The sequence below is a fragment of the Stegastes partitus genome, unplaced genomic scaffold, assembly GCF_000690725.1.
Source record: "Stegastes partitus isolate 25-593 unplaced genomic scaffold, Stegastes_partitus-1.0.2 Scaffold2425, whole genome shotgun sequence".
NCBI lineage: Eukaryota > Metazoa > Chordata > Actinopteri > Pomacentridae > Stegastes > Stegastes partitus.
This window is the reverse complement of record NW_007580156.1, coordinates 23,560-36,868: the sequence shown is the minus strand read 5'-3', so window position 1 is coordinate 36,868 and position 13,309 is coordinate 23,560. Positions and strand designations below refer to the sequence as shown.

The window sequence follows — 13,309 nt, the reverse complement described above, 5'->3', positions numbered from 1 at the left end:
TACAACTCTCAAGCTTGTTAGCTTCCAAAAGTAAACTTTTCCTTTGACGTAAAAGTTGAAGCTTGTTTTCAGTCTGTTTTAGGGCCTTTTTTTGGGTTTAGTAATGAGTTTGTTTGCAGCCAAATGCTACAGATGGAGATTCTTGCTTGTTGTGGAGATGCTGGCCTTATCTTCTTGATTAATCCTCAGTGTTTTAAGACATTTGTGTTGGTTAACCTGTTAATTTTAACCACACACCTTCTTTTTTTTTAAACCTTTGTGAGATTTTCTGTGAAGTTCAAAAGCCTGTTTTGATATTAGAACCTTTTTTTTGTCATTCCTATGGAAACCTTGAAACTGGTGAATGAATTTCAGTGTGAGCTCTTATGCAGAACGCCTCATTTTCTATCTATAATCCTATGTTGAATTATTTTTAGTTGCCTTACAATCTGAGAATTTCACATGCTTTGGAACCAGCGTCATGTTTGTCGCCTAATCTGTTCTCATGTGAAGCTTCTGTTGAGATTCCAAGTTTCTCTGCATGATGCAAAGAAATGTAGTTTGGAAACTTTTTGTGCTGTTGATGCCACTTTTCATTGAAATACTTGTTTATTCTGCAAATGTGGCATTGATTTCACCGTCCCGCCTCCCTTTGCTTATTGGAGTTTGGACTTTGGCCACTACCAAGGACATCACGTTAGTGTGTGTGTCTGTCTGCAGGTTGATATTAGTAGAGTTTTTTCGGTTCGGGAATCTGATTTGAGCCAAAGATAACGTGGATGTTGTGGAACAGCAGATAGCCAGTCCTGGTTTACCCCCCCCATCTCCGATCCAGCCTCATTCCCCTGCCCCGCTCTGCTAACACAGTGGATGTTGTGTCTGCAACCGAAAGCAGATGGTTCGCCATTTTGTCCGACAGTAGAGCCGAAGCTAAGCCCTCCCCTACTGTTTCCACGATGGGGATAAAAAGCTGCTAAAGGCGGCTGTTTTAGCTCTGATAGGATGCCGCAGGATCTTCAGGCCCATTCAGTTTTTTCCTCCTCAGATGGAGAGTCGGCTGAAGATGGTCGTTTTGGCTGGAAAGGAGCCAAGGCTGGGCCTGGAAGCTCTGCCCAACCCACACAGCCACTGTTCCAGCAGTGTAAAGCAGAGATGATTAAGCATGCCATGGTGCCTCTGGTCTGCAGGAGTGACGAATTCCCCCCACTGCTCCTCCACTCCAGTCCCCCTCCATCTGTCATGTACACCGTCGGTAAAATACATTTGCTGGCGTTGTCACATTGGGCCCAATATGTACACAGGGCCGCTCTGAATTTATTGATTTCCTCAAATCAGCTGCTTGCTTCGGCCCAATTTAAAGCCGGCTCGCTTACTGCTGAAAATGTGTTGCTCTGTTTGAGGACGGGCATATTTTATTCCTCACTGCTGTTTGTTCACTTGAATTTCACATTCACTTCTGCCTGGAGGGATTTTCTAAATGTTTTGAGCGCTTTGCATCAGCAGATCTAATAAAGTTTAGTGTCCTGAAATCTTGCTTTACTTGCAGTCAGTCTGCAGCTGCTCATTGCATGCAGGGAAATGAAACTACAGCAGCCACAGGAGCATATAAATAAGGCAATGCTTTTTTTAATTTCTCCTGTTTTTATTGAAAGGCGCTTCAGTAATCAGTCTGTTACATTTACAGAATCTGTGTAAATGGCTTGTGTGTACGTTTTGCACTACTTGAAGCCGTTACGTTTGCATGTATTGCAAAATGCAGAAGTGCAGTTACGCTACAGTTTTTAAGCACACCAAACGTCCTCACAAAATATTACTGTTTTCCTTGGATACAGTTGTTCACACCATTTGTCAGCCACATTTTTATATCTGCACATTTCTTGCTGCACTTGAAAAAACACTATTGTCTAATCGTGTGAATGCACTGACAGGATTGCTGCTTAATTTGGTTGTACACGGTGCAAAGACAATAAAGGATTTCTATTCTGTTCTGTCCATAATTCAGTCCGAATGGCCGGGCTCATTGAGACAGAATGAGGATGCTTCCCTTTCTCTATTCTAGTCGTCTCCATTAGTGAATCGGAGATGAATGCGCAGCTTAGCTGGATTGCCGTGTTGTCTTACATTTATTCCCTAATGCGAAAGTGGAAAATTTCTACTCAATTCAGTCACTTTCTGCAGTGTTTTGCCGTAATTGTTTGTGCTTTCAAGAGAACTAAGTGCACTGAGGACAAGCAGCCATATTGCCACTGTAATGGACCATGCATTACACTGCTTCTCTTTGGATCTCACACCAGAGACCCGGCGTCACAAGGTAGAGGAATTACCTCCCAGTAGTTAAATAGCTGAACCATTGACATAGCATCTCTCTTTCGCTCTCCCAGTTCTTTCTCTCATTTTCTGTCTTCCTCTCTTTCTGCTCTCCATCACCCCTGGAGACGTGCCATTTCCTTAGAAGAGAGCAGGCATATTTTAAACTGCATTTAACACTCAGCCACTTATTTCACTCCATCCGTTGCATTATTTAAACACCTTCATATCCCCTTAATAATTTTTCGAGCTCTTCCCCATCCCTGTAGAACTGATAATTGGTGTTATTTATCTAAACAATACCACTGTGTGACTCTTAGGGTGGGAGAGCCTGAATAATACATGAGGACAAATGCAAAGCAATTGCACTTACTCTGACTTTGGCACTATCCATGTCAGCGCACTGGTTCCATTTATGCTGTAGGAAAGGAAACGGCAACCGCGTTCCAAAGTGTTTACTCCTTCGCTGTGCTCTGTACTTAGAATAAAGCAAGACGTGATATTAACTTGCCAGGGAGGCTTGACTGGGTTAAATTTGTCAGTTCCTCTTGCCCAATTCCAGTGGGGCCTGTGGTCTGATAATAAAAAGCCTCTCAGAGTCTCTGGGATGGACTGAGGCGCGCTGGCTGAAAAGATAGAATGAACAAAAAGATGTTTTGCTTCTGGAACATTTCATTGAGTGTTCGGGGCACTTGGAGTGCTGCAGTCTGCTTTCATTTTTAGATCGAGCTTAGAAATGTGCCACCGAAGTCAGTGACGTCTTGAGTGATGTGATTTGCAGCTTGTATTCCAGAGTGACTGTCAGCTTTTTGCAGCTTTCTTGAATCTTCTGCATGCGAGAAAAGTTACTTCTAGTGATGTGTTACAGGGGTTGCATTCACCTGACTTGGTGTTTAGTAATGCGGTTGGTCAGGTTGAAGGTTTTCAGATGATGGAATCTGAAGCAGGCATCAAATTTAGTACAAGTACTACCAACTTTGGAACAGATTCGTTGCTCGTGTTCTCAGATGGTACCAAACTTGCATGTAGAGCAACCAGCTGATGTCTTTTCCCCTCTCGTTGCCCCTCAGGTTCAGCAGCGCACCCCTTCAGCCCCTTCTGGTTCACGGTGGAGCCCCAGGACACGCTGGCCATCCGGGGAAACTCGGCACTGCTCAACTGCTCGGCACACAGCGACACAGCCACGCCGGCTCGCATCGAGTGGAAGAAAGACGGCACGTTCATGAGCCTGGTTTCGGACGAGAGGCGGCACATACTTCCCGACGGCTCGCTCTTCTTCACCCACGTGGTCCACTCGAAGCACAACAAGCCCGACGAGGGAACCTACCAGTGCGTCGCCACCATCGACAACCTGGGATCCATTTCCAGCCGCACGGCACGACTCGCCGTCGCAGGTAAGAGCTGGAGGGTTTACTGATGAGACTCTGTGGAAACAACAGTGATCCGTAAAGTTCCTACCGTGCAGATTAGATCTTTGTTCTTAACTCTAACATGTCAGTGTTTGTTACATGTTCTCCACTGTAAATGCACATCCACACACTACAATCATAAATAGGTTCTATTGTTGCTTTGAATGTTCCTGTCCTTCAAATCTCAGCCATTTGTGTTTTCTTTTCTATAAATTCCTTCACCTCGCTGGAGCCTCCATCCATTTCCCTACTGGATAAATGCTTGTAAAAGGCTCTGTTTCTTACCCCTTTCTATATTTTTTTTTCATTACTAGTCCTACAATGTGACCTTGTTCAGCTTGGGAACAGCTAGTGACGTGGGATTATTAGGTGTTTTGAGTCAAGTCATGCCCTGAAATTCAATTTGCAGCTGGAGGAGCCACAGAATGCATTTACTGTGTGCTCTCTGCTCAGCCGTGCTCTGCCAGATTTTAAGACGCTGGTGAGAGGCCTCTTGTTGACAATGGGATAGTACAGTATAAGCCTCTCAGACGCCGAGTGCCGGTGTGAAGTCACTGCCGGGCTGTGAGGGAGCTAATGAGGCTGTTTGTTACCATTTCAAAACACTTTCCCTTCTTCATTCACAGAGATTAGGAGGGGTTGGCCGATAAGTGATATTTGAAAATGCAAAACAACAAAAGCTTGGTGTCAAAATATTTGTAATTTATTTTCAATGAAATGGGAGGTTATCCCTCAGTATTGATTGGCTATTTCTTGAAACGACTAACCAATCAGATAATGCTGTGGATGGGACGTTTCCCAAGAGCTGCATCAAAGAAGCACATTTTAAAAGGAATTTCTTTAAAGGGAAATAATTATACTGATAATTGGGAAAAAAAGCAGAATTTCTGATCTGATAGTCAGTCGACCCCCAGTTTTGTAGATACTACGTGCAGTGTTTACAATACAACAAATGGCCAAATGAGTATTTAGTAAAAAAGCAAAGACACTTATTGTATTAAGATTTATTGTTTCTCAAGTTGAAGTTTAACACATGTGATGAATGCACATTCTCCTGACGTTTGTCCTGCATCTTTTACATTCATGTTTGCTACCCATCAGTCATTTCCTTATCTGTCCTTGTTGGTGATTGTTGGTGCATTATCTCCACCTCTTGTTCAGTGATTTAGGGGAACAACTATAGGGCAAAAACACTGATGGTCTCTAAAACACAGATTTAGATTTTCAAGGAACCAAATGTGACAAAACTTGTCAACCTAAAGTTAAGACTTCTTGTATCATGATTCTTCTTCAGAACCTGTTCCTGCTTTGATCATATATTTGGCTAATTTCCAATATTACAACTTTCCTTTGTGTGTGCACATAGAGTAGCTTTACGGTGTAGGTGAGCTGGTGTGCTCGAGCTGCAGCGAGTTAAAAGTGGTAATTTCATAGATCCACCTATTCTAAAGGAAGCGGTTACATCCAAGCTGCTTTAAGGCAAGAAAATGTTCTAAATGTGTCTTTTTGTACACAGAGATGAGTCTTCAAGGGTTGGATGAATATCTGGAGAGGGACTTCAGCAGTGATGTCTTTGAGATTAGTTGTCCAGCTTTGATGAAATTTTTGAGATATGATGTATTTGAAGTCTACAGTCTTACATTTAAATACCCAGTGTGGAGCTTAGAATTTAAGATACAAATTTAAAGAGTTGGATTTTGGAGAAGTTCTGTTTACTTTTTCATTGCTGATCCAACAGCAGCAGCAGAATGAAGGATATGTGCTTTTTCTGCAGTGCAAATAATATCTGTGTTGACTTATAATGCAGAGGGAACTTGTTTAGTTTGTGTTCCAATATGTGTTCTGCTATCAGACAGCAGCACAGCCAGCAGCACATGATGGGATGTTAGATTCATTCCATTTCCATTCGAAGAGGGGAGCAGGTAAAATATGTCCGCCATTATATTCAAACACATGTATGCTGACACACTTTTCACATTCATATTCTTAAAAGCATCGATCGCTGTGTGTTCAGGTGCACGCGCGCCGAGCACACCGAGCACATTGCATTTATGGTTTTACTTCCACGCACGCACACACGCGCTGATGTATCTGCAGCTGGCTGGCAGGTGGCCAATAAAAAGGTTAATTGCAGTGTAGAGAGAGCAGGCCATTAGGCCGCCATCAGAGCCGGGAGCGGCGGTGCAGGCGGGGCCGAGTGGGCGTGACCCCTCACATGTAATGACGGACTGAGTCACGGATGGCTGGCGTGGCAGGGAACATATCTGACAAACACCGGGGTAATATCTGGGATGGATTGCAACGAGACGTGCTGCTCATTCTTCTCGAGGAAACGCGTCCACGTCCACACAGCAGCAGCAGCAGCAGCACTAAAGCGCCGCTCAGATTCATCTCTTTGCTGTATCGGCTCCTGTGCTCTGAAAAGTTTTGTTCATTTTAAATTTTTCAACAACTTATTGATGATTTACAGATTACTCCTGTTTTTGCTAAACTACAGATAATATCTAATGAATTCACAGAAAAAGGTACTAATTTACATGCAAGTTGTAAAAACAAAAAAAACAACTTTAATGTCTACATCAAAAGTGGTAATTCTTTTATGATGTTTGATCATATAATGACACTGTTTTATTGTTTTTAAATAAGCAAAAAAAAAATCATTTTATTGATATTTTGTGAAAGGAAAATTCTGTATATTAACAACTGGAAAATGGTAAATCATGCAGTATATACAGATCAATCATATTGATTATATCTAGCAACAACCACAGAAAGTATTCATTAACATGTTTACTGTAAAAAAAAAAAAAATGTAAGTAATGTTGATGTCAAAAGTGGTAACTGTTTCTTTAGCAACCTTTGCTGTTTTAATGACAATTCATTTCAACGTTATTTTTTTCAATTCACACCATATGTCGTCTCACGGCACTTCACATGGATGACACTGTTCTACTGTAGTGATTAAATCAGCAATCTATATTGTTATTTTACCAATATTTGCCATTATTTGAACGAAAAGTTTTAAAAAAAAAGGGGGGGGGGGTTAAAAATTGCAAATCATTTTTAACTGTTATTTTACAGATTTTGCTCGTTCAGTTAAATTACAGATAATATTCAGTAAATCACAGAAAAAAAACATGTTGACTGTATAAAACAAAAAACAACTGAAAACTATAAATAAGTTCCACATAAATAATCTGTGTTTTTATAAATTGTATTTTGCTCTTTTACAGTGTATAATTGTAAAATTACACAGTTTTTTTTTTTTTTTTTGGACTGTATGTGAATCAGCTAAAAATAAAACATTTTTACAGATTTTTTCCATTTCCTCTTAAATCCTTCTTGGTACTGTATTTAGGAAAACATAACAAGCCACCATCATTCTAATTCAAACATGTTTCTTGAACTAGAGTTCCATTTAGTAACTATTATTTGTTGTTATAATAATGAGCTCTAAGTAAACTTTGAGGTTTGTGCTGCAGGTAGCAAGTACTTTTAATGTGGCGATTATTGTCTCAATCAGTAGATTAGTTATTTGGTTTATAAAACGTCAGAAAATGGCGAAAGATGTTGTTTAAAACTGAAGGTTACAACCTCAAATGTCTCGTTTTGTCCACAACCCAAAGACGTTCAGTTTACTGTCATGTAGGAGGAAAGAAACGAGAAAATATTCACATCTAAGAAGCTGGAATCAGAGAATTCTGACTTCTTTTTTCCTCACGTAAAAAAAATAATAAACTTAGCCGACGATTAATTTAAAAGCTGACAACTAATCAATCAATTGATTGCTCGTTGCAGCCGTTGTGGCGTCTCAGTGGAAAGTTGCTTATTATGTCTCCAGCAGCATTTCTCAGATCTTTGAAATAATAATATTACTTGTGTTTGTTGAGCAACATAATAATTCTGACATCCCATTACTATGCAGTCTAATGAGATGAATATTTCATTTCTCATGCCCCGTGGTCATATATGTACACGCCACATACAGCCAAACCATTATTAAAATATGGCGCTTTGCTTCATTATTTTTCATATTGCTGGTCTTTGAAGTCGTGTTTGCACGGTAACGCGTGTCTGTCTTGGCGTTTGCCTCCCTGCTCTTGCTTTGTCATCCAGTCTGTGTGTTTTCTCCTGTGTGTGCACAGTCGGATACTGTGGAAACACAAGCAGATGAAAGAGAAGTGTGGCCTGGTGGGGCGCAATCTTATGTATTCAGTTTGAGTCTCCACGAGAGAAAAGGAGGAGGAGGAGGAGGAGGAGGAGGAGGGGGAAGCCAAATTATAGGGCGAGCGGTATACAGTGGTGATAGCCAGGACACAGAGCGAGTAATGAGAAATCCCATCTTAACTGTCTGCCGTTCTCCCACACAGCCTCCCTCCTCCCACCGGCTTTGAACTCATAAGAATCGCTTGAGGTGAGCCCCACCTCACTGTCGCTTAACAGGGAAACCCCCAAATGAGAAAATGGAGAATTCATCTTGCCCTTCTCCTCTCCTTGTGTCCTGGAGTCTCTTTGTTTTGTTTCCTGTCTGACCTCTCCACACGTACACGAGGCGCATCAGCTTTTTGTTTCTCTGTTCAGCTTATTGGCTGCTGCCGTAAACAAAGATAACAAAAGCGGCTCGTCACTCCGAGTCGGTGTCAATCTTTCACGGAAATCGAAATTTTACTCCCCTCGCAGTCGTAGGAATCGCGGCGCACTTCATGTGTCGTGTGTGTCGCCTCATATTTAAACATGCTCACGCTTTGATAGAGTCAGACGCCCTTTGAAGGATTTAGGGGTGTCGGCAGATTCTTTAATCCCCTTTTTGATGTATTTTAATCTGTTTTTGATGGGGGGCGTTACACCCCCAGAGACATGACAGCTTGAAAATGTGAAAAAGGAGGATTGCGTCACCGTTGCACCGACGGCCCTTTTGTGGCGTTGTCGCAGGCGCGTTGTTGGACATACAGTTGATTAATTAACATGGCGTCTTCTTACACATTGTGAATAATCAGACGTCAGCTGTGTTGTGACAACAGAAAATGGATGTCAAAAGAGCACGGATTTAGACGTTCAGTTGGGATGAAGCATTGTAACAGGGCAGCATGTGGAAATAATACGCCTGAGTTCTACCCTTAAACAAGACAACAAACACACTGTTGAGTCTGTAAATGAAATATTGTTTACAATACAGAGAATAAAAGTACATCATTGCAATTGGGAAGAGAAGCACAGATGCACCCGCTTTTATAGGGAACACAAACTGTTCTTGTTTTGGCTCGTTATAAATAAGTTTAAACCTAATGTTGCAGTGTTTCCTACCATGTACAACTTCCCAAGAACAAAAACCTTTGAAACATAAACATCCATCCATCCATCATCTCTACAGCTTAATCCTCACTAGGGTCATGGGGGGCTGGAGTCTATCCCAGCCAACATAGGGTGAAGGCAGGGGACACCCTGGACAGGTCACCAGTCTATCACAGGGCTACACTTAGAGACAGACAACCAAGCACACTCACATTCACACCTACAGACAATTTAGAATCACCAATTAACCTCAACATGTTTTTGGATTTTGTGGGAGGAAGTCGGAGAACCCGGAGAGAACCCACGCTGCACGGGGAGAACATGCAAACTCCACGCAGAAAGATCCTGGTGCCCCCACCGGGATGCGAACCGGCAACCTTCTTGCTGCGAGGCAACAGTACTAACCACCTGCACCACCTTGCAGCCCAAACATAAACATATCTTCTGATTTCAGACCGTAGCCTTTTGACCCTGAAGGCAACTCTTCCACAATCATGCTGAGCTGCATCAGAGTTACTCTACTAGCATGAAATATTTGGCTAACAACACAGATACACGAGCATGTAATGAACAAATAGACGATAAATGATGACCTAGCGGCTGATTTTACTTTTGCACCATCAGCAAGGTTGTTACTGTTCACAAGGTTCTCCATAAATGCCCGTGAATGTGCAGCACATCTGAACTTCTGATTGGCTGCTTGATGAAGCGACTCAGGTAAACAAAGTGAAACAGGCTGGAATGTAAAGCATGTGGTCTAATGGGTTTACAGTGTAAGTGGAAATTTAATGGGATGCGTATTGTATATGTGTTAACTGACACATTTCCGTCGCACCAGGAAGTGTCCCGTCAAGCCTGGGGTAAGCTTAAAAAAACGCTTTTTAAATCTTATTTTAATGCAAACTCACCAACTCTTTTCAGCAGTGTTCATCAGATTGGACTGGTGATTCTTTACATGCTGCCTTTATCTCCACTCAGATTACACTTATGACTCTCTCTCCATTCATTTCAATGGGAGCCTGGTTTTGTTAGCTCCACTGGTAAAAGGCGCCTATGAGGGCTTTGACTCGACTTATCGACTTTCTGGGGTGCAGCCCTAGTTGGACTTATCTGGTTATGCAGCAGCAGGAACCTGATTTCTCGGCCTTGTACAGTACTTTTGCCAGCAGGGTTTTTTTTTTTTTTTACATTGTGACTGCAGCCCAGCGACATGAGACAAGATCAGGACTTGTAGCTGTGACTTTACATTCTCAGTTATTCAATCCAAAGCACGATAAGGAGCAAGTAAACAAGTAAATGACTTTAAAAAAAAAGTCTTTCTCTGCTGGAATGTAAAACCTGTGCTATCCAATGCAGGGCTTTATATCGCTGCAAGAACAAAATTGAACTCGTTAAGCTTCTGCATCATAATTTGCTGTATTTGTCTGTAATATCAATGTTAAATAAACTTAATATTAGCCTGTTTTGGTTCCTACATGTAAGAAATGTGTCAATATTTTTACCATTTCCATGTAAATGTTGGCAAACAGGTCACTGAGTAGCATCTCTGCGACCTTTTCACATGTTCATAGCCTGAGTTCTGTCAATATTCAGCCGTTCTGTGTCTGTGTGCTAAACTAACCCTGGTTAAAATACACAAACCAAGGGCAAACAACAACTGTTATCTGAAAGGCTGGTCCGTCTCCAACTACATGCACAGATAGAGCCCAAACAGATGTCGGACCGCTCACACAGGCTTGTTCTGTGGAGCTGGAGGAGAATGAAATGCTCACTGAGGTGCATGCATTCATCCTACTCATTGGGTGTATCTACCCAATGAACAGCGGCGCTTCTCTGTGTTTCACCTTTGTCTCGCTCTCTTTATCATTTCTCTCGCCGAGTCACCTCCCTGTCCTTTCCTTTTTACCTCCTTTACTACCTCTCTCAGTCCTCCATTTTCTCTTTATTATCCTTTCAGCCTCCTCCACCTCTAGGCTTCTCCGGCTCTCACCCATTTTGCAGCTCCACAGCGGCTGCACCGGAGTCATAAAGCTCCAAAATGTACAGTAATAAATCTCAAAAACAACAAAAAAAAAAAACACCCACCACACACATACACAACAACTCCCTGATTCTCAAAGGAACTCCCAGAAAAGAAATACATCAACCATGTCATTGTTTTCCTCTTAAAATTTGTATTGTTTATTTGTGAGTGTGAGTCTGTCCACAACAAAAAAACATCTTCTTTTGCTCTGTCTTCACTTAACAACTGTAGATGCTTAGTCTGCAAACGACAGTCATTTGTTAATGGTTGAATGGAGTAAATATATTAAAAAATGATGATCTGTAAGACGTTGTTATATTAAATTTCTACATACATCTTCAGAAGCATTAACTTGGTCTCTACAAGATAGAAATGTTTGAATGAGCTGTATGGAGATCATCGTGCTTGTTTAGGCGTCCAGCAGCACCAATACCTCAAAACAAATAAGTTATGATAAGAACACGCGATACGAGTGTTTATGGAAAGCAGGATATGAATGAATAGAGGTTTAATCTACTGAGACCGAGAAGAGAACCCGAGCCGTCCGGCCCACTTGCTGCTGCTGCTGAACGATCGCTGCTCTGAATCTCAAACAGTTTCTGGCCGATTTTTGCTACTGTAACATTCCTGCCCGCTCATTTTTCACTGCAATATGAAGTCCTGCACCTCTCTGGAAGCAGCACGAGCATGGCTAGGAGGAGAGAGAACTCAAAAATGTCTTCTGTGCAGTATTACACAGTTGTAATGCCATAAATCAGAAAAAGGCAGGAAAGAAATTTCTTTGATTTATTTGACAAAAAAATTGAACAATCCTGGAATCAACAAGTGCAACATTTTTCCGGGTGTTACCAAACAAATGGCAGCTTTGTATGCTGTAGATATTTTGCTAATTACATTTTTACAACCCCTGAAAATTGTTTTTGTTGTTGTTTTTTTTACACTGCTGCGTACGTACATCAACTCTGGAAAGTTGTTTTACTATACAGAATGTATCCTCCAACAACTTGCTCCTCTGTGTACCGTTTTTGAGCCATGCTGCCTTATTTTATTACTTAAGGTTGATTTATTTTGCTCTTTTTCTCTGTTTTGTTTCCATGATTGTCCATCTGCACCGTGTAAACACTGCCTGCAGTTCAGCCAAGAAGTCCTACATGTTTTGCCATGTGACTGTTGCTGGCACTGAGTTGCTCATGACCGCTCAGTTCTGCTGAGGAGCGCAGATTTTAATTCTTTCACAGAGTTTGGTACGACGGCGTGCTAGGGCCACATTAAGAAAACATTTTTCCACAGACTTCAAGAATAAAGTTGTAATTTTACAAGAAAAAATTGTTCATATTACGAGAAAAAATATGGCAATTTTTGCAGAATAAAGTCGTAATTTCACAAGAATAAAACCGAATCTGCAAGAAAATGAATCTATTCTGAAGAAAGAACCTTCTGAATAGATTCATTTCCTTGCAGATTCTTTTCCAAGTCCTGATACTGAAGATAATGTGGTGCTGATGTATTTCCAGTATCTCCTGGTTTGTGAAACCGATGCTGAAGTACAACTTTCCTCTTCTAAAACTACTGGTTTAAATGTTACGATTTTATTCTCATAATATTACAACTTTATTCTCAAAGTCTGTGGAAAACTATTTTTCTTAATGTGACCCTAATACTCTGTTGTAGTTGGTTTGTGTAAATGGTTCATTTGTTTAAAATGAGGCATGTAGAATAAAATAACTTTAAATACATGATTTCAAGCTTAGATTTGCTTAATGGCCCCAATGAAATCACACATGACACATTGTTAGTTCAAGAGCTACAGTTCTTTGTATTTTTACAGTGTCTGACTCTAATAAACATTGCATATTTGGTGATTAAGAAGGAAAAAAATCATGTGCTTTTTGAACCTGTTGGTGGATTTTGGGGTTCATAGGGCTAAAATAGGGGGGACAAAAGTAAACTGGACTTCACCTTTTGTTAATAGTTCTGGTGTTTCAGTTGGTTGGAGAAAACTGACCCCAAAATGCCAACGTGTAATGTGGTAGTTTTCACATATAAACGGGGTTTTTACATTCCCTTAGCCCGGCCTGTGTCGGTGTGCACACGTCCAGGTGCAGGCATTTTCCCCTTATGACCAATTATGTGCTGCCTTGCTGAGTTGCCGGGGTCGTTGCCATGACGAATGGTTCTGACCCGGAAGCAGGGTCAGGGTCGCCGCGGTTTCCATTACCCTGATTTCCATCTGTCTGTGGAACATGTGAGGCGACGAGACGGGAGAGGCTGCAGATAAAGCGTGAACGCACCTGTACTT

General features: G+C 41.5%; 1 protein-coding gene across 1 annotated transcript; it reads left to right on the top strand.

Moving 5' to 3' along the window:
- Positions 1–981: 981 nt before the first annotated feature.
- Positions 982–3,680, top strand: LOC103374981 (neogenin-like; the record flags this gene model as incomplete). The annotated part of the gene is made up of 2 exons (XM_008305159.1): positions 982–1,231; positions 3,357–3,680. Coding segments are annotated over exons 1-2 (574 nt in total), but the record flags the coding sequence as incomplete, so codon positions are not given.
- Between the last annotated feature and the right edge of the window lie 9,629 nt (positions 3,681–13,309).